At 36.9% G+C, this 22,346-nt stretch overlaps 1 protein-coding gene and 1 pseudogene across 4 annotated transcripts in view; one reads left to right on the top strand and one right to left on the bottom strand.

Annotated features, from left to right (window-relative positions):
• The window catches only part of LOC127449079 (choline transporter-like protein 2), a 175,955-nt gene extending 175,180 nt beyond the window's left edge, over positions 1 to 775 (bottom strand). For all 4 annotated transcript variants that reach the window (XR_007898658.1, XR_007898659.1, XM_051712230.1 and 1 more), the window contains exon 1: positions 583 to 775. Coding sequence is in view for 2 of the 4 variants with exons in the window: in XM_051712230.1 (XP_051568190.1) it covers positions 583 to 619 (37 nt within the window). In the remaining 2 variants the exon portion in view is untranslated. The remainder of the gene's footprint in view (positions 1 to 582) is intronic.
• A 288-nt stretch (positions 776 to 1,063) lies between these two features.
• LOC127449536 (glutaryl-CoA dehydrogenase, mitochondrial-like) lies at positions 1,064 to 11,884 on the top strand (annotated as a pseudogene).
• The last annotated feature ends 10,462 nt before the right edge of the window (positions 11,885 to 22,346 follow it).

Here is a 22,346-nt window from a genome sequence, read left to right as displayed (position 1 = left end):
GGTAAACTAGAACTACGGTAACACTACTACTACTAATAATATTAATAATAATAATAATAAATAGGCCTATAATATTTGCCTTCTTTGAATTATCTTAACAAATCTTACATTTAGTCAACCCACACTAGTTTTTGCAAGTTCATCAACGCCTCTGAATAATGCAGATATTTATAACACAATTCAATGCTTATGATATACTTTAATAGGCGCAGTTCATGGCAGCATTCATTAAAACACTGTCAGCTCAATTTAATTGGTGTAATAGTAACGGAATGAGAAAAGCAAGGAGCTGTTCTGTTTACATTTACAAACAAACATATGATGATCGCAGTGATCTAGAGAGTAATGACACACACCATGTGTTTCAACACATGGCACCGCCTATTGTTTTCTGCTAGTATCCGCAATTCCGCATAGATCGATCTAATGCACTGCTTTCATTTATGCGCATGGGTTTTAGGTCGACCACCGGTGGAGTCTGCATTCTTCTTCATCAAGACCCACGCCCCATGTATTAGTCATTGTTTTCTATCCCTTCCACTTCTCAAGAGGAGGAACCCTTTAAAAATGAAAACATCTCACCATATTTGGACTCTGGATTTTTCTCCTCCGGCTCCATGGCAAAGAAACGATGCAAACTTGTAGCAGTGACTAAAATCTCGAACAGTATCGTCGTTGCTTAATATTGTGAGGAATTGTCCATCAGTCTCATTCAGCAGCTCCGCTATAATTGAGTGTATGTACATAACAGCACACGCATGATGAGGTGTTTCGTTTTTCCGATGAGAGCGTGTGAGGACTAAATCCACCAATAAGAGGAGAGGAAAAGATGACAGACAGTCGTATCAGCCAATGAAACGTAAACGCTCCTTCACCGAAATCTTCTGACGTTTGAAACGACAACAAATCACTATTTCAATTAGCCTGTGTTTAATTGTAAAATACTAGAATGACAGACCAGTGGATCATTTAACAATGATATTTAATCACTAATGATGTTCGATTTTAATGAGGTCCCACTTATGATGAGAACTTGTTTTAGTATTTAGCCAATGAGGAAAACATGCAGTTTCTAACAGTCTTTGACTGTGGTTAGAAAATATTCATGCACTTCAATGTAAAACTAGGACGGTTCCTAGAAATACCAATTAGAAGAACGTATTGAAATTGCGTAGCAAATCTGATACTCTCTAATTCTCATGATTAATGTAATAAACATTATCACATTTCACACCCGATGACAAAGTTGTGCAGTTTCTTGCTCTGCCTGAAATTCCCCCTTTACCAAATAATTTTGCAAAATAAAAATACATATTATAAACAAATAATTAAATAAAAATAAAAAGGACTAAAGTATCTGTATTATATGTTTGCAATTTTCTAGACATTTTTTCCCCCCATTAGTTTTCACTAAATGCCTCTTATATAAAATGAATATATTCACTTTCTGTAAATAGGTTTGGGGCAACAGGGCAAATTTTCTGGATAAATTGGCTAATAGACATGTTTAAACACAAGACAACACTGGACACAAATTATTACGGATATTTAACTATGGATATGCAACAACGAAATAAAAATCCCATTCAAATGTTTGTCAGGAGTAAATTCAGAGTAACTGTACATTCACAGCTCCCTCTGTTAGTCATAGGTGTATTACGGACCAGGCCAATGGGGCCAGTGCCCAGGGGCCCTTGACTACCAGGGGCCCGGGTGGGGGGTTGGTGGGGCCCTGGGCTGTAAGGTCTCGCAGCCTTTGAAATCATATGTTTAATATACGCTTGAATATGTGGGCCCCACAGCTTATACAAAGCCCTCTAAATAGGGCCCTTTGACTATGAGGGCCCCCAGACCTGTTCTAGGACCCTTTTGCATTACTGTTTCAAATTATACTTTTTTGAGCCACTCTTTAACCCTTTGTTGCATATCATATTTGATACACGACTTTCTAAAGCCTTTACATCACCAACATGATCAAAACTTTGCTGAAAACACTTTTGTATGCAATGCAGTAGATTTCTACTGCCTCCTGGTGAAAGTTTCCATGGTCTTGGAATATAATTTCCTAAATAGCTACCTTCATAATGATGCACTCATCTTTTTGATGTGAAATTTTTTGAAGAAAGAAATTTTTATTTAATTTTTTTCCACCATGCGGTTCAGAGCCTCCGTATTAAAGAGTTGCATATTAGGATACGTCTCGTAACTGCAATTGAGTAAGCATAGGCTATACATAATAATACTGCAAATAAAGTTTCAGTAAAGGACAAGACAAAAATGAACACAATTCGATTTTACCGTATTTATGAATCAACAAAAATAATGACATTTATAACAAAAGTTTTGAAGCACATTTAGTGTTTCGTGTAGCATACAAAATGGTGTCAAATCATTTATGAAACTATAGTTTCATAAAACACGTCATCCAACAAGACATTCAGGTTAGACAGGGAAGTATAAAAAATGAAAGTGATTTTATCTATCAAATAAAAAAGGTGAAATAAATAAATAAAATAAGTCTGGCACTAGTCTAGTATGTTGATTAGTTTTGTATTATGGCTGTATTATAGTGTAGGATATTACTACACTGTAAGTAGGACTACTAATAATATTATAACAGTATAATAATATTGTAATTGTTTTATGAGTGTGAGAGATGAGTGTGCATGTCTGAATAAGAGATATTGTAAATTTTTTCAGGTTTTTTGCTGGTAAATTCACAGAGATGTTCTCTGATTTCTGTGTCGAGGGCCCAGGGCTGCACAACAAGTTACGATCACTATTTTACAATCTAAAGTAACTGGAACGTAACCATAACTTGATTATATTGGAAAAAGCAGGACAATAGTTAACTGGCACATTTATTGTGGTGTAACATGCTTGTCTGTCTAAAACAGAGTATAGTTTTTTAATTATCTGAGTCCAAAAAAAAAAAGTCAATTTTCAAAGCTAATAACCATATCCCAAATTGTCCTATTTTCCAGAGGCAGAGGAGCAAGTGAAAAAAACCTTAAATTTTGGCAGCACGTACTGTACTTCACCTGTAAATAATAACGGATTTCCGAACTTTAGCTAAGGTGCATTTTAACTGGCGTGATGTGTTGGATCTGGAGGGGCAGCTGACAGAGGAGGAGATCATGATCAGAGACATTTTCCGCACCTACTGCCAGGAGAAACTCAGGCCCCGTATCCTCATGGCCAACAGGAACAAACGTGAGTTGCTATTTATTATTTATTATATTAATTGCATTTACATTTTACATTTATTCATTTGGCAGACACTTTTATCCAAAGCGACTTACAAAAGAGGAAAACATAAGCGAATCATCTTAAGGAGACAGTGGTACGAAAAAGTGCTGCATTACAAAGTTTCACTAGCATCATAATAGTATTCAAAACAGATTAAAGTTAACAAATTTTTTTTATTACATTTTTTTTATATAATTGACTGGTTAAGTGCTCATGGAAAATGTGTGTTTTTAGTCGTTTTTTGAAGACAGAATGTGAGTCAGCTTCACGGATGGAGTTGGGAAGGTCATTCCACCAACGTGGTATGATAAAGCCGAAAGTCCAGGAAAGTGTTTTGGTGCCTCTTTGTGTTGGTACGACAAGGCTTAGCCGACCGCAGGCTTCTAGTGGGCGTGTAGCTCTGCAGAAATGATTTTAAGTATGCTGGAGCAGACCCAGTGACTGTTCTGTATGCCAGCATCAGAGCCATGAATTTGATACGTGAACAAACCGGCAGCCAGTGAAGAGAGACAAGGAGTGGTGTAATATGCGCTCTCTTTGGTTGATTAAAGACCAGACGTGCTGCTGCATTCTGGATCATTTTCAGGGGTCTAATTGCACATGCAGGGAGGCCTGCAATGAGAGCGTTACAGTAGTCCAGTCTAGTTATGACAAGTGACTGAACAAGAAGTTGTGTGGCATGTTCAAAGAGGAATAGTCTTACTTCCTGATATTGTAGAGTGTAAATCTACATGATCTTGCAGTCTTTGAGATGTGGTCTGTGAAATTTAGTCTGTTGTCGATGGTTACCACTAGATTTCTGACCATTTTGGAAGGCGTTACTGTAGTTGCACCCAGCTGCACGGTGATGTTGTGTTCAACAGCAGGGTTGGCTGGAAAGACAAGGAGTTCGGTCTTGGCTGGGTTGAGTTGCAGGTGGTGTTCCTTCATCCAGGCCGAGATGTCTGCCAGGCAGGCAGAGATTCGAGCAGTCACTATGGTGTCATTGGGCTGGAAAGACAAGTAGAGCTGTGTGTCATCAGCGTAGCAGTGGTAAGAGAAACCGTGTGCCTGAATGATGGGTCCCAGTGATGTTGTGTATATAGAGAAGAGATGTGGCCCAAGCACTGATCCCTGAGGTACCCCAGTAAGTAGATGATGTGGCTTGGATACCTCTCCTCTCCAGGCTACCTTGAAGGACCTACCTGAGAGATAGGAATAGCTATTAAAATAAGCCACAGGATCAATTCAAAACAGGTTTTCATCTGTGGCTCTCGGTTTCCAGATTTCCATCAGTAGATTGTGAATGAGATGGGAGAGCTTGGCCTCCTTGGGCCTACCATTCAAGGTAAAATTTAATATTGAAAGTGGGCCCTTTGAGACTAGAAAAGTTTGATTATGTTGTCCTTAAGTGCTCTGTTATGTGTTGAAGGATATGGCTGCGCAGGCACCAGTTATGTGGCATACAGTCTGATCGTGAAGGAGGTGGAGAGATTGGACTGTGGATTCTGTTCAGTTATGAGTGTCCAGTCCTCACTGGCCATGCATCCTATCAATGCATATGGAACAGAAGCACAGAAACAGAAGTACCTGCCGAAACTGGGTTAGTTTAATGTGCATGTTTGTGTATTTTTCAAATTTTTAAGTTACAGATGCCGTTGTAGAAATTCACTATTCACAGTCAGCCATGATTAATTTAATCCATGAGTGAAAGTTTCCAGTAACTGAATTTAAGTGAGCAGTATTTGACTGGTCATGTGATTCTTCTAACATGGCAGCCCCCATGAGGGGACCCTCTCCATAAAAAATAAAACAGCTTTTATAAGGTTACTGATATGACTTGTGTCTTCATCTCGTGTGAGTGGTCAAGATTTTATTTATACCTGCGTTTCAAATTAAAAATAATTTCTTTAGGAAAAAACTTTTAAAATTCTGAGTGCACCTTTAATACACACTTTAAAATAGTAATATCTGTAGTTAATATAAAGTTTTCAAGATATATTCAGCTCTAAAACATTTCATTGGCATGAAGTTGCTCTTTGTGAGAAATGATTTTTAAAAAAAAATGTAATGATGAACAACTGGGAGAGTTATGGAAATCGACTGGTAAAAATGTGTGGAACTCTGCACTATGTAATAATTATATAACACAGTATATATATACACAGTATTTACAGTCTCTTAATAATTTTTTTTCCTGCTCAGTTTGTGGAGAGATTCTGGGCTGTTTTGGACTTACAGAACCAAATCATGGAAGTGACCCTGGCAGCATGGAGACCAAATACAACCCCTCCAGCGGTACTTATACCATCAGTGGGGCGAAAACATGGTAAGTGCTACTGAACAGTTTTGTTTAAGTCAGGAGTCTTAACTTGAACTCTCTCAAAAATCCAAGTAGTTTCTAAAAGAACTTCTGACACTTATGTGACAATACGGTACCTACGATTATCACAATATGAAAGTATAGCAATTTGTGCAGACTGCAATGTGCTATTCAGAGTGTTTTCATGCTTGGTTAGATTGTTTGTTTTGAACCTGAGATCGATAAATCCCCCCATCCCCTACTTCTTCTGATTTCTGTTCACATTGTCTTATTTGGGTCCGAACTGCAGTATGATTGCATCATCAACTTGAGTAACACCGTGGTTTGTTGGTGCACACCCGAGTTCGGAAAAGGGCTTCGACAACAACCAAACGAACCAAACTCTGACATCAAACAGTCTCGGGTTGCACCAAGAGTGCTAGTTTAAAAGCACCCTTAAAGAAATAGTTCACTCAAAAATAAAAATTCCCTTATCTTTTACTCACCTTCATGTCATCCTTGATGTGTATGACTTTTTTTTTTCTGTTGAACACAAACGAAGATTTTTTGAATATCTCAGCTTTGCAGGTCCTCACAATTCAAGTGAATGGTGACCAAAACTTTGAAGTTGCAAAATTCATATACAGTAAAGGCAGTATAAAAGTAATCCATATGACTCCAGTTGTTATATCCATATATTTAGAAGTGAAATGATAGGTGTGGGTGAGAAACAGATCAATATTTATGTCCTTTTTTACTAGAAATCTCCACCTTCACTTCTTTTTGTTTTTGGCGATTCACATTCTTCCTGCATATCGCCACCTACTGGTCAGGGCTTGTCAAAGGTGGAGATTTATAGTAAAAAGTACTTCATATTAGGGGCCTGGGTAGCTCAGTGGTAAAAGACGCTGGCTACCACCCCTGGAGTTCGCTAGTTCGCTAGTTCAAATCCCAGGGCATGCTGAATGACTCCAGCCAGGTCTCCTAAGCAACCAAATTGGCCCGGTTGCTAGGGAGGGTAGTCACATGGGGTAACCTCCTCGTGGTCGCTATAATGTGGTGCATTCTCAGTGGGGCGCGTGGTGAGTTGAGTGTGGATGCTGCGGTGGATGGCGCCTCTACACGTGCTATGTCTCCGTGGCAATGCACTCAACAAGCCACGTGATAAGATGCGCGGGTTGACGGTCTCAGACGTGGAGGCAACTGAGATTCATCTTCCGCCACCCGGATTGAGGCTAATCACTATGTGACCACGAGGACTTAAAAGCACATTGGAAATTGGGCATTCCAAATTGGGAGAAAAAGGGGAAAAAATCCACAAAAAAAGTACTTCACATTTTATCTGTTTCTTACCCACATCTATCATATAGCTTCTGAAGACATGGATTTAACCACTAGACTTGTATGGATTACTTTTACGCTGCCTTACGTGCTTTTTGGAGCTCCAAAGTTCTGGCCACTATTCACTTGCATTGCATGGACCTACAGAGCTGAAATATTCTTCTAAAAATGTTCAGTAGAAAATAGAAAGTCTTACACATGTGAAATGGCATGAAGGTGAGTAAATGATGAGAGAATTTTTAGGTGAACTATTCTTTTAAAAAGATACAATAAACAGAGCATGATAGGAAGTGTATCATGACACATGATTTTCAAAGTACAACATTCATTGTGGAAACAGGATTCATTGAGTCCTCAGCACAGTAAAGCTACACAAAATGTCCCATGGAGGTTTTAAAAAAAAAATGATGTGAAGGTTAGATCATGGGACAGTTTCTTATGTAAGAGACATCATCTGAATGCTGTGTACATGTCCATATTTAGATTGTGTAACTTCACCCTCTACAGGGTGTTTGTCTCTTGTCGTATTAAGGGCACCCAGGATTCTGTTGGCCATCTGTTTACTTAAACATACAACATGAAGTCAGTAGATGAATCATGTAGAATATAAAGATAATTGAATATAAAGATCATCCACAGAACACCTGTGACCTGGGGCGAGACGTCCGCTGGAGCTGATTCAAGATCTATATTGACTGTCAGAGCAGATCAGATCCAAGATATCCAAATGAAATAAATGTGAAAAGTGTAAAAACACATTGCATAGATCAGTGTTAATAGTTAATAGTGGTGCATACCAATACTCTTCCTCTGACCAGGATCACTAACTCCCCATACGCTGATGTCTGTGTGGTGTGGGCGAAATGTAAGGATGGCAAAGTGAGAGGGTTTATCCTCGAGTGGGGAATGAAGGGGCTGTCCACCACTAAGATTGAAGGCAAGTTCTCCCTCAGGGCCTCGGCCACTGGGACGATTCTAAAGGATGAGGTTGAAATGCCAGAGGAAAACCTGCTACCCCATGTGTCTGGCCTTGGTGTGAGTATGTTTGTTACTTTTATATATTATAGAGTCCAGTCTTTAGTATTACTAGAATATTCAGCCCGTCATGCACATACAAACTCTAGTTTTAGGTTAGATTAAATAAGGAGAGAGTGAGCCTAATTTCACATACAAATGATCACATGCAACATGGTTTGCTGGAATCAGAGAAAGGGGGAGTTTGCACTGTGTTCCGTATGCACAATTTTAAAAAGTGTTTGTCTGTGTACATATGATGTCTTTGGCCATTGTGCCATGTCTCACTGTATTTTCAGTGACTTGCACCATGAGCACTGCAATTTGAAGATACTGCATCAAATTAAAGGGATAGTTCACACAAAAATGAAAATTCTCTCATCATTTACTCACCCTCATGCCATCCCAGATGTGTATGACTTTCTTTCGTCAGCAGAACACAAACAAAGATTTTAAGAAGAATATCTCATCTTTGTAGGTCCATACAATGCAAGTGAATGGTGACTAAAACTTTGAAGCTGCAAAAATAACATAAAGGCAGCATAAAAGTAATCCAGTGTTTAAATCCATATATTCAGAAGCGAATAGGTGTGGGTGAGAAACAGATCAATATTTAAGTCATTTTTTACTCTAAATCTCCACTTTCACTTTTACATCTGAAAGTCCCATGTGGTGCCTGTTTAGTTTCACTTTCAAATCTGAAAGTGAAAGTTAAAGTGGAGATTTAGAGTAAAAAAATTACTTAAATATTGTTCTGTTTCTCACCCACACCTATCATATTGCTTCTATGGATTCTAACACTGGAGTCATATGGATTACTTTATTGTTTCCTTTATGTGATTTTTGGAGCTACAAATATCTGATCACCATTCACTTGCACTGAATGGACCTAAAGAGCTGAGATATTCCTATAAAAATATTCGTTTGTGTTCTGCTGAAGAAAGAAAGTCATACACATCTGGGATGGCATGAGGGTGAGTAAATGATAAGAGAATTTTCCTTTTTGGGTGAACTATCCCTTTAACAATAGTTGAACTTTTGACACACACAGTAGCAAATCAATGACAGTTGTTTCAAAGTCAGTCAGATGAATTTGGAGGTAGGATATGCATCTCATGTGAATTGAGTGTGTACATTAGCAACAGTGAATAGGAGTTTTAATGCGCCTTATAGTTCACTCCATTTCGCTTTTTTTACATTAAGAGCTGGTTTTGTGTGAACGCTCTTTATGAGAGAATGCTATTAGAAGGGGGATTTGAAATGGTCCAATAACTGATCAAATCACTGAAATTATAAGTAACCTCTTTACATATTTTATCAGTTTATTGTTGTTGGTCTACGTGCTGAATTTCTGTAGGGTCCCTTTGGGTGCTTGAGTAATGCCCGTTATGGCATTGCATGGGGCGAACTTGGTGCTGCTGAATTCTGCTTCCACGCTGCCTGACAGTACACCTTAGACAGGTAAGCAATGATGTCATCATCTTGTTCAAAAATTCATAAAATTATTATTTTTAAAGTATTTGTAGTGTTGTGGAGGAAATGTCTTTTTAAATTACATTTCTACATGACTTGTGTACAGATAGCATAAGAATCCATTCGTTTTGTGCAACGATACATATATTTGAATGACTTTTGCAATGCAGAATCCAGTCTGGAGTCCCTCTGGCAAGAAACCATCTCATGCAGAAGAAGATGGCAGACAAGCTAACGGAGATTACGATTGGACTGCAGTCCTGTTTACAGCTGGGCAGACTCATAGACAAAAAGAAGTGAGTCATTAACAAATTGCTGTCAGTTTTCTCAGCTTTGTGTAAAATTCATCTGGTTAAATGTTTTACAAGCAGTTTAAAACATTAAGAAGAGTTCAGAGCTTAGAGCATTTTAATTATGACAGTCCATTGCCTTATAGGGCTAATTAATCTAATTTGAATACACCATAGCTCAAATATTTAAAAAGAATTATGTAGCTCACTACACTTTCGAACACGTCTCTTTAACAGATACACACCAGAAATGATCTCCATGCTGAAGAGGAACTCGTGTGGTAAGGCCCTGGACATCGCCAGGCAGGCCAGAGACATGCTGGGAGGAAATGGCATAGCAGAGGAGTATCACATCATACGCCATGTCATGAACCTGGAAGCTGAAAGGCAAGAAGGTTTACAAATTGTAAGTTAGACATTTGGCCAGCAGAGGTCAGTTTAGGCTTCACTTTGAGGATCAATTTGCTTGCACAGCCATGGAAGGTGTTTGGTTATGACAACAGTGATAATAATAATTTTGCTTAAAGGGCTCAGCCAAAAGTGAAAATTCTCCCATCATTTACTCACCCTCATACCATCCCAGATGTGACTTCTTTTCTTCTGCAGAACAGAAAGATTTTTAGAAGAATATTTCAGCTCTTTAAGCACATTCGATGCAAGTAAATTGTGAGTGACAAAAATTTGGAAGCTCCAAAAGCACATAAAGGCAGCATAAAAATAGGAATGCACCGACGTAAACATTTTTGGCCATTATGATATCGATTTTAACAAAAGAATATTGCCCGATACCAATGCCATTATTTTGCCACTTACCTTATTTTGTCATCAGATCACTGTTTTGCTCAGGAATTATGTTTTAAATATTTACAAAGAGGTACAAAAGCTTTTATTCGAACAATAACAAATTTCCATTGAACATGGATTAACACATGGCAGGCCATGTAAATGTAAAAGAGAGCCACAATGAAACAAAAAGAGAAAATAAAACAAAATTGGAAAAAAAAAAAAACTATGATGAATGATGTGAAAAAAGGTTGTTTTATAATAACTGTTTATGCAGTTCAAAACAACAGAACTCACATTTTACATGTTTGTACTGTATATAATAAAACACCACAAATTCATATTATGCATATGTTGCGGAATTCCACGGAAATGTCAGCCACATCATGGAAAAATAAAAAGTTACCAAAGGAACAAAACGCCCTTTTAAGATATCGTGGCATAATGGATAATGACGTCCAGACCGTTAGAGGGCGCCGCTTGCTTACACAATGCTGACTGAAGCTCTGATTGCAGTCTTTATTTAAACGCAGCCTTTCAATCTTTTTTAATCGTGCAAGACCATATTGCGATTTCAGTCTTAACTCAATCAATCCTGCAGCCTTAATGGATACCATACCAATGTCTAAGAAGTCAAAGTTTGCTAGTTTCAAAGCGTTTTGGATGGTTTTTCCTCATCATATATAGAAAAGGGTCTCTTTTGCAACTGCCACGTCTGTAACAATGGTTTTTCCTCATTAATGTGAGAATGAGAAAACAATACAAATTAAATATTACATGTTCTTAGGAGTACCAACCCTTCTACATTCTGTGGCCATTATTATTTCTGGATTGTGCATTTGAATTCAAAGAGTTTTTACAAAGTGTGTTAATTAATTATAAATTAACCATCGGTTATTCATATTGGTGTTTTCATGCTTAAAACTGATTTGCCAATGGTTTTAATTTGGTCAATAATTAGCCGATAAATATCGGTGGCCAATTAATCGGTGTATCCCTACATAAAAAGAATCCATACCACTCCAGTGGTTAGATCCATGTCTTCAGAAGCGATATGATAGGTGTGGGTGAGAAACAGATCGATATTAAAGTCCTTTTTTTAATATAAATCTCCACTTTCGACCAACCCTCTGATGCACCTTGACGCGTTCAGGATTCACATTCTTTGTGCATATCGCCACCTACTGAGGTGTTGTGCAAATACAGTTTATTCATTCTTTTCCTTTCCTTTATCCCTCTTCTTTCATTTCTTTCTCCTCCCTGCCCATTTTTGGGTGAATTATTCCTTAAAACACTGTTGAAGAGGCTGTTCCTTTAGCATGGTGTGTATAAATTGTAAGAATTGTAATGTACCACAATTTTCTCTTTTCATTTCACAGGCACTTGTGACATCCATGCTTTGATCTTGGGCAGAGCCATCACTGGACTCCAGTCTTTCACTGCTGGAAATTAAACATATTTCATTTTGAACAAGAGTGTAATGGACTTTTCCTAGTGAGATGCTCTCTTCCAACATCCATCCATGAATGCCTCTGTTTGCCAACAAACCTCGTGAAAATATTAAAGAAATGTCTGCATGGGTCCAAACTCTGCTCTGTGTTCACATCCAAAACTACAAAGGCAAAGATAATCTCTTCAGGGTACTAGTTTAACATGTTAACGTACCATGTTACAAAGAAAATGACATTATGAAATGTTTAATGTTCTTTTGGTAAAAACTTTTTTCCGTTTAAAATCAAATCCACAGATTTCAATGGTAGGTTGACTACAAAAGTGATAAAAACTAAAAAAATATATACATTTTAATAGTCAAGTTAATTCATAGCAGGTTCATAATACTGTTGAAAACATTGCATTTTAGAAATACAGTCCATAAAGGGAAAGATTATCTCTAAAGAATACTGGGTAAAGTTGTCATGTTACCAAAAAAAAACAACAAAAAAAATCCATTATAAGGTGGATGAAAACAGTAATAAAACTAAAACAGAGTACATTAATTCAAAGCAGGGTTATAGTTGCTGTAAACACTGCGCTTTAGAAAAACAGTCTGATTCACTGATCATGTTTAATGATTGCTAAGCTCTTGTAAATTGTATTTACTGAGTTGCTTTGGAAATAAAGTGAACTTCAGCATTATGTGATTTATGTGCCTTCATTCTGAATTACATGATTGTTTGGCTTTATAAAAGTAACACTTCACAATAAGGTTCCATTCGTTAACATTAGTTAATGCATAAGGTACCACGAATAAACAATGAACAGTATATTTGCAACATTTATTAATCTTTTTTATGTTAGTTAATAAAATGCAATTGTTCACTATATAGTAAATGTGAACTCATTTAAGCAAAGTAATGTCAAACCCATGGGTGGGGTCAATGAGCATATAATGATAACAAAAGGAAACTTATTGTAAAGTGCTACAAAAAAATAATAAAATAATAAATAAATAAATAAATAGGCAGCTTTTGATTGCTAGATAACCTTCAGATCAGAGCAGCAGGTCGGCTTGATTTCTCGTTGACCTAAAATGATCGGTGACGTGAGGTGACTCGTGTGACCCGTGAAAAGTGATGACGCGAAGAATCCACCAATCATCTCGCTGTCCGAGAAAAGATCATTACCGTCAGATGGTGTGAGGCTCTCAAGCTTCTACCACTTACCATCTAAACAAAACAATGCGAAGACAGCGTAGCTGGTATTCAAATATCATCTATGCGATTTGTTTTATGCCATCAAGTTTTGGGAGTACAAATTTGACGTTTTAATATATTTATATAATTTTTTTTTTTTTACACGAGGCACCGAGGAAATGCGCTATACAAGTTGTCTATTCTCAGATACGACGCTGAAATAACGAAAAATTCTCGGTAACACACACAGTTGGGATAAACTACTTTTAAGTAAAGCAGGACACCTTTGCAAAGTACTTTGTGTAATTACAAACAGTGGTCAAGAATGGAGCCTTTTAATACCAGCCGATTCAACGAGTCCATCTCTGGAAACCGTGACTACCAGTTTGCGATTTATGAGTCTCCGCTGTATAAGGAATACAAACCTCCACCACGAGATCTCATCCAGCTCCCCAGAGCTGTGCTTTACCTGATGATGGCCACCGTAGTGGTGGTCGCGGTCGCTTATGCCATTGTGGGACATTTAATTAGAGACCTCGCTCATGACATCTTAGGTAAATCTTTTTTTTATTATTATTATATTATTATTACTAGTAATGATATGACGCATTAAAGAAATAAATAAATAATAATAAAAAAAAAATAAATAAAAAAAAGCAGCTTAGATCATGCACTTGAGGGCTGGTAAGTGCTGGTGTGATGCTGGTCCACAGCCAGACTCTTCAACAGGAAAACTTTGTAAGTGAAGGTGGTCGACCAAGTAGGTCTTGGTGGTTAAACCAGTGAAATAGCAAGGCTGTTAAACAGCCAAGTGGGGACCAACATAACAGCATGAAACTAGTGACCCCAAAAGGCATTTGGATACTTAAGTTAAGCCACATATATAAATTGTATGTAATAAAACATTCAACCTATTGTGCCATATATATATATATATATATATATATATATATATATATATATATAATTAATAATTAACAAAAGCACACTTTTCAGGCAAAACATAAAAAGAAGTGTTGGGTTTAAATGCTAAAATTGTAAAAAATAAAAATATATAGAAATAAAATAAAAATAAGACAAAAAATATATATTTGGACACTTTCTGGTTGTCAAACATTAGTGGAACATGTTCATAGTTTATGTTTTAATTATTTATTATATTTTTATTATAAGCCTGTTTCATTCATTAGAATCTAATGAGAATTGGCATAAAAAATAATGGTCTAATTAAAAAAATTAATTCTCCTTACTCTAATGCGAATTTCTTTTTTGCATTATATAAATCATAAATTGTAATCATTGTATTACATTATTCTTTGTAGGTATTTTATTATTTATTATATTATATTATTATATTACAGTAATACATATCTATGAGAATCACAATTGAGAATGATGGGAATTACAGTAACACTTTACAATAAGGTTCCATATGTAAACATTAGTAAACAACATTAGTTAACATGAACTAACAATGAACAATACTTTTACAGCATGAATTAATCTTTGTTAATGTTAATTTCAACACATAGGCCTACTAATACATTTTTAAAGTCAAAAGTTGTATATGTTAACATTAGTTAATGCACTATGGACTAACAATGAACAATTGTATTTTTGTAAACTTACATTAACAAACAGTAATAAATGCTGTAAAAAATGACATGATAATGCATAAAATAATGTTAACGAATGGACATTTTATGGTAATGAGAAGATTGGGGGAAAGTTTAATTGTCATGAAAATAATGTTACAATGCAAAGAATCTTGATGTTCCTAAAATAGACTTCATTTTATTCATGCAAAAAAAATAAAAAAAATAATAATAATTACAAAAATAATTTCCTTTGATTTTTGTGTGAAATTTGACTTGTAAATTTTTTAATTTATGCTAATACACTCTAGCTGTCATCTTTATACATTCTGTGTGTCTTTAGACTGGGCTTTGGGTCCAGAAGAGGAGATCTTAAAAGCAAACAGTGAAGCAGGTGGAGACAGCATCGTCCACATGCCTCCCGAACTCACATACTCTCACCCCAATGCCTTCCATGTGTGGGATCAGGATGACGTGGTCATCCCACTTTCTCCGAAGCACAGCCCACAAGCCAGCCCTCTTCTAGGTGTCATGCCTTTCATCCCTCACTTCTTCCCATCTTCCACCTCTCACAGTGTGCCCAACAGCCCTGCACTCCCCCAATCACAGCCTGGGGAAACCAAGAGCCCCAATAAGACAGCACAAGAGGCCTATGTCTTTCCCTAACTACAGGACAAAGCTGTACTTTCTCAAACGCATTATTTTATGAAAGAAGAGATGGGACTGATAACTCTAAGCAAAGACTTAGTTTTACACCCTTTCACAGTAAGACTGCATCAAGCAGTAGTCTTAAAGGAATAGGACTCTTTTACACAACAATGAAAATTCTGTTATAATTTACTCACCCTCATGTAGTTCCAAACATGTTTACTCTTTGTTTTTTCAATGAAACACAAACTGAGAATTTTTGAAGAATCTTTGCACAGTTCATTGTGACCAAATTTGTTAAGCTCAGAATAGGAGAAAAAAAACACCATAAAAGCACCACGAAAGTATCATAAAAGTAGCCCAGACAACTTGTGTTCTATATTCGGAGTCTTCTGAAGCCATATGATAGCTTTGTGTGAGGAAGAGACTGAAATTTAAGTCAATATTTACTGATAATTGTCTCCTCTGCTGTAGCTCTCAAATATGGCACCTATGGCACAGGTTGGATGTCAATGACATCGAACATCAGCGCATCTCATGACCATCACATCACTGACATCAAGCCTAACAAGGAAAAGATGATCAGGGAATAACGAATGCAATTTTGGTCTTGGGTCATATGGACTACTTTCATGCTGCTTATATAGTGTTTTATGTCTTTTTTCTTTCTTTCTTTTTTTTTTTGAGCTTGAAACATTCCTGAAAAGTGCTTATGGATTTGGGGTGACATGAGGGTGAGTAAATAATGACAGTGTTCATTTTTGGGTAAACTATTTCTTTAAGAAACTACTTTTATTTTTGTTTATACAGATATTAAACGGAGCTTTAAATGCATTATGTAGATCAAATCAACCCTTTGTTTCTTGGTGTTTTGTTTGTATTTACCACCCTTTCTATTTGACTATGCAAAAGCTGGGCCTTTTGTAGCATGTAATGATGAATGGCATGTCCTCATAATAAGTGCTGACCTTAACCAAACTCAATAAGCAGGGAGCTGTGTCAGTCCAAGCCGCATTACCTCGGCACGTTTGCTCGGTTACATAGGGACAGGGAGAGAGACTGCACGATCATGTCTGTAGGATTGTGCCAACTCAGGATTGTGCCAGTGGCAGCCTTCTTCCTGAAGCCAAAATACATCCTCAGAACCAGCATATAGCCTCTTTTTGCATATGACATGACAAGTTATACTATATTCTTGTCTGTTTAAATTTGATAGGCCAGTGACACTGCATTGGATTTTCGGATCTGGAATCCAAGGTGTAATTGCTAAGGTATATTAACCACTGGCACAGAACCTTTTCTAACATTATAGTGTTCCGTTAACTCTTTTGCATATGTTTCAGTAGTGTGTGTGTGTGTGTGTGTATTTACATAATACACTCATTTTCTCTGTGTCTTGCCCCTGTTTCAGTGTTATGTGGAGTATTTCCTTTATTAGAAGATCCGGTTAACTAACTGGCTGGTCAAAGCCAGAGTTAAAGTGTTTAGTTGGATGACATGAGATTAAACTCCTCTTTCTGCCCTGTGACTGAGCACAGAGTTAAACTTATCAGGGGGAATCAGAGATGGAAATTCACACCTGAAACTTGTATATAGTGATGGATTTTTATTTATTTTTGTCTATGTTATGGGTTCCTCTATTTGATTATAAAATAACTGAAACATATATTCACAAACCTTTTCAGTATAAACATGCTGAACTTGTTGACGGCATGTTCCGGGTTAAAGGCAAGTTAGGCTCATTTGACAACATTTGTGGCATAATGTTGATTATAACAAACATATTTTCAATTCGTCCCTCATTTATTTAAATCGAAGCGAAAACCGCGGTTACATTAATGCGCTTACAATGGAAGTGAATGGGGCCAGTCTGTAAACTTCAAAATACACATGGTCATAAAAGTATAGCCACAAGATGTAAACATTGTGTTAACACAGAATGGTTTTAGTGTGATAGATGAGGACGCAACACTGGTAAACTGTAAGATTTTATGACACCAAAATCATATTATCACATACAATGTTTACATCGTGTGAATTTGAATGTTTATGGAGTGACCCCATTCAATTTCATTATAAGTGCCTTTACTATAAATGCAATTTTTTCTTTTTTTTTTTTAATGAACGAGGGACAAGTTGTAAATGTTTTTGTGGTAATCAACATTATGCCACAAACGCTGTTGATTGAGCTTAACTTGTATTGAACCTGGAACATGAACTAGATGGAAGTGATTTTGCACTAGCTAGATAACTCATGCTAACCTTTATTACTTAACAAACTTACAGTATGTGTGTGTGACGTGTGTGTGTGTGTGTATGTATATATTATATATATATATATATATATCTGTATATACCATATATATATATATATACTGTACACTGGCAGCCAAACTGGCAGTTTGGAATAATGTACAGATTTTGCTCTTATGGAAAGAAATTGGTACTTTTATTCACCAAAGTGGCTGATCGCAATGCATAGTCAGGACATTAATAATGTGAAAAATTACTACTACAATTTGAAAAAAACGTTCAGAACTTCTTAAACTGCTTCAAAGAGTTCTCATCAAAAAATCCTTCATGTGTAGCAATGACAGTTTTGCAGATCCTTGGCATTCTCGCTGTCAGTTTGTCCAGATACTGAGGTGACATTTCACCCCACACTTCCTGTAGCACTTGCCATAGATGTGGCTGTCTTGTCGGGCACTTCTCACACACCTTACAGTCTAGCTGATCCCACAAAAGCTCAATGGGGTTAAGATCCATAACACTCTTTTCCAATTATCTGTTATCCAATGTCTGTGTTTCTTTGCCCACTCTAACCTTTTCTTTTAGTTTTTCTGTTTCAAAAGTGTTTTTTTCTTTGCAATTCTTCCCATAAGGCCTGCACCCCTGAGTCTTCTCTTTACTGTTGAACATGAAACTGGCGTTGAGCGGGTAGAATTCAATGAAGCTGTCAGCTGAGGACATGTGAGGTGTCTATTTCTCAAACTAGAGACTCTGATGTACTTATCCTCTTGTTTAGTTGTACATCTGGCCTTCCACATCTCTTTCCGTCCTTGTTAGAGCCAGTTGTCCTTTGTCTTTGAAGACTGTAGTGTACACCTTTGTATGAAATCTTCAGGTTTTTGGCAATTTCAAGCATTGTATAGCCTTCATTCCTCAAAACAATGATTGATTGACGAGTTTCTAGAGAAAGCTGTTTCTTTTTTGCCATTTTTGACCTAATATTGACCTTAAGTCATGCCAGTCTATTGCATACTGTGGCAACTCAAAAACAAACACAAAGACAATGTTAAGCTTCATTTAACTAATCAAATAGCTTTCAGCTGTGTTTGACATAATGGCAAGTGATTTTCTAGTACCAAATTAGCAATTTTGCATGATTACTCAAGGATAAGGTGTTGGAGTGATGATTGCTGGAAATGGGGCCTGTCTAGATTTGATCAAAAATGACATTTTTCAAATAGTGATGGTGCTGTTTTTTACATCAGTAATGTCCGGACTATACTTTGTGATCAGTTGAATGCCACTTTGGTGAATTAAAGTACCAATTTCCTTCTGAAAAAGCTAAATCTGTGCATTATTCCAAACTTTTGGCCGCCTGTGTGTGTGTGTGTATACATTATATATATATACACTGTATATACATATACTGTATGTATGAGAGAGAGAAAGAGAGGTGCAAAAAATATGCAATTTAAGAAACACAGGCACCTATTGGCAGGGTTGGGAGGGTTACTTTTGGAATACATTCCACTACAGATTACAGAATACATGCTGTAAAATGTAATTTGTAATGTATTCAATTAGATTACTCAAGGTCAGTAACGTATTCTAAATACTTTGGATTACTTCTTCAGCACTGGTAGATTTTTTCACATGTTTTGACTATAAAAACACAGTAAGACAGAATACACACATTAAAAATACATTCTCTGAAAAACCTAAATATCTTATGCAGTGTTGTTTCTAAAACAAGAAATCAAATTGATCTTGTTTTAAGGATTTTTATATATTTTTACAGGAAAACATTACAAAAATGATCATCAAGAATATTATTTTTGCCCTAATATCAAAGGTCTTACTAGAAAAAAAGAAATTATGATCCAACTTGAATTTTCTTGATAAAAAAAAAATATGATTGTGCCTGGTAACATGTGCAAGTAAAATGGCTAGAAATAGCATTTTAGCTTAGCATAAAGCTGACAATTTACACAAGGTTTATTTCTATTTCTTCTGCTCCAAACTTACTTCAAACTTACTTCTCTGTCTGATCGTATGAATGTAACACATCATAAGAAAGTGTTTCACCGCTGTTCAAATGCACTTTGGATCGCATCATTTATATGTATAAATGTTTTCCATCTGAAAGGACGAAATATTAAATGAAACAAATGACAATAAAATGCAAAGTAATCTCTTCAGTAATCAAAATACTTTTTGAATGTAACTGTATTCTAATTACCAATGATTTATACTGTAACTGTAGTGGAATACAGTTACTTATATTTTGTATTTTAAATACGTAATTCCGTTACATGTATTCCGTTACTCCCTAACCCTGCCTATTGGAAAATGAAACATTAATTTATATATACATACTTAAATTACATTTATTTGATTACATTTAAAATATTCCTGTTTTTGCATTTGTTCTGTTGTTTACATTGTCAAACTGTTCATTTGTTTGTGGATTTCAAGGACTGAATCAAACTAAGTCAATATTTTGCAATGAAAAACATGGGGACCAACTGTTGCTCAACATGATAGGAGTTGGTCGGAAATGGTTACAAAACAATTTGATGGATTTTGCACTGAAAATAGCACGACTAAACCTATTACATACCGGTAGTAGTTTAATGCCCCTGGTAACAAATCACCCTGTAGGTGGGAGGCTTATGATTACACTAATACTAACAAGTCACATAAAACTGCAACCTGACCTGGTCACTCTCCTCAGAGTTCAGAACCTTCAAGAAGTTATGGCAGGATACCGATACAAAAGGACAAAATAATTTTGAAAGAACCCAAATGTATTAAAATTGAACTACTTAAAAAGGCATCATGAATGTTTTAAAGAGTTACATATGAATATACAGTACGACATGGTTTGGAAAGAACTAGGAGTGAAAACATACCTTACACAAACCGTGGTTGTTGGGTCTTAATTTTATACCTCTGCAAGGCTTCAAATAATGATGAAGTTAAACAGGCAACATACAGTAAGCAACTATGCGGATTTGTTCAACCAGGGTTTAGAGAACCATTTAGATTACACCAGATTGAATGGAGGACAGCATGTGCAGAAGGATTACGGCCTGCATCCAGACTGCCAAGGATATTGTGATTGCTGGGATTGGACAGATTAGATCATGAAGCTCACAGTTACACAATGTTTTAAGAACTATTACTCTAAATTAAACTATACATTCATCTAAATGACTCAACATCTGTTAGAGCCAAAATGTGGTTTTCCTGGAGAAATGTCTCAAAAAGACTGGGTCATACTTAAGTTTATTCTGTGTGCAGCACCTCTATAATAAAAAAAATAAAAAAATTGTCCCTGCCACTTGTGCAGCTATTATTAACAGCACATCTGACTTATAGCATGAAGCTAAAAAGACACTGGTCACTAGCCCAAAGTCACATTAAAACTGTGATAATAATTTTAAACATAGTCTTCTCTAGAAATATGCTTTTTAAGAACAGCCTGGTAAAGAGAGGTTCCCCTGGCCTGTATGAAGATAATGGGCAGCTGCTTCTTGTTAACCTCCACGTGGGCAAAGCCACCCAATGTGGCAACATTACCATTGAAGAACTTGAGGTAGCCTGGAGGAACACCGTTGCAGTGCAACAAATCTGGATCCATGAAGTTACCAGCTCCACTGGTACTGCATGGATCACAAAATGCAGAGACCCAATTAAGTCTTAAAACCCCAACCACAAATGAATGGTCAAAAAGAGGGAAAAGTGGCAAAAACCAACCTGTAGGTTGTGATAATGGCCACACAGGTATGCTGTGGCCTTGTATTTCTTCAGCAGACAGTCAGTTGGGCCATGCTCCGATATGGACCATACCGGATAATGGCCAGCCACCAAGAGATAGTCAGCTTTAGATTTTGCCAAGCATTCCTGAAGCCAGAGCAGCTGTCTGTTGACCAGAACACCGCTTCGGGGAGCCTGGGTCTGTTCATCAAGGAAGTCATCTGAGTTTCCACACAGCAACACAGTGTCAAGCATGATAATGGTCAGAGTACTGTCTGTTCAAGGGATACAGAAGTTAATCTCATAGAAATAGTAGGGGAAATTCCTGGGAGACAGAAAGATTAATTGTCAAGAACATTATAAAAGCAAGTCAAGGCTTTGATCAAAGCTGCATTGATTGTGGTTTAGTCAAATTGTAACACTACCTGAAAACCAGATTTGATTGGACTTACCATCTCTTTGACTTTTGGCTGTACTCAATTTGAGCAAGGACACTTCCAGCATGGTCGTGATTGCCAGAAATTATGAAATAAACACCATTTCCTCAGAATATCTGACTGAGAACAAGGAGCGCATCGCAATGTCTCGTTCCCTTCGTCTCAGGGAACCGAGGTTACGTACATACCCGAGACGTTCCCTTGCGACTCCGTACACTCGGCATTGTGTAGCAATGCATATGGGGAACAGAATCCCATCACGCCGCACTACACAACATAACTTCCCAGAGAGGAACATGACGCCGCAGTCTCATGGGACATGAGCATGTCACAATGAGTGATCCTCATGTTGGCCAGGAGGGGAGAACAATATATGAACTATAGTCATATAGCATGAATTAACTCCTTATGAACCCAGTTGGGAAGACAGTTTATTTATAATGAAAGTGCTTGTGACTTTATGGTAAATTATAACAGCCTGTATGCAGGAGGTTGTGTAAATGATGGGGAGTCCATACTTAAAGGGAGTGGCGATATTTCCCATGGTGAGCTGTACAGCATCTCCATTTCTAGAAACCATGGCTGGTTGGGCCATTTCAGCACAACTAATAGAA

Source organism: Myxocyprinus asiaticus, chromosome 12 (assembly GCF_019703515.2).
Source record: "Myxocyprinus asiaticus isolate MX2 ecotype Aquarium Trade chromosome 12, UBuf_Myxa_2, whole genome shotgun sequence".
Taxonomy (NCBI): Eukaryota; Metazoa; Chordata; class Actinopteri; order Cypriniformes; family Catostomidae; genus Myxocyprinus; species Myxocyprinus asiaticus.
This window is presented reverse-complemented; position numbering and strand designations above follow the sequence as displayed.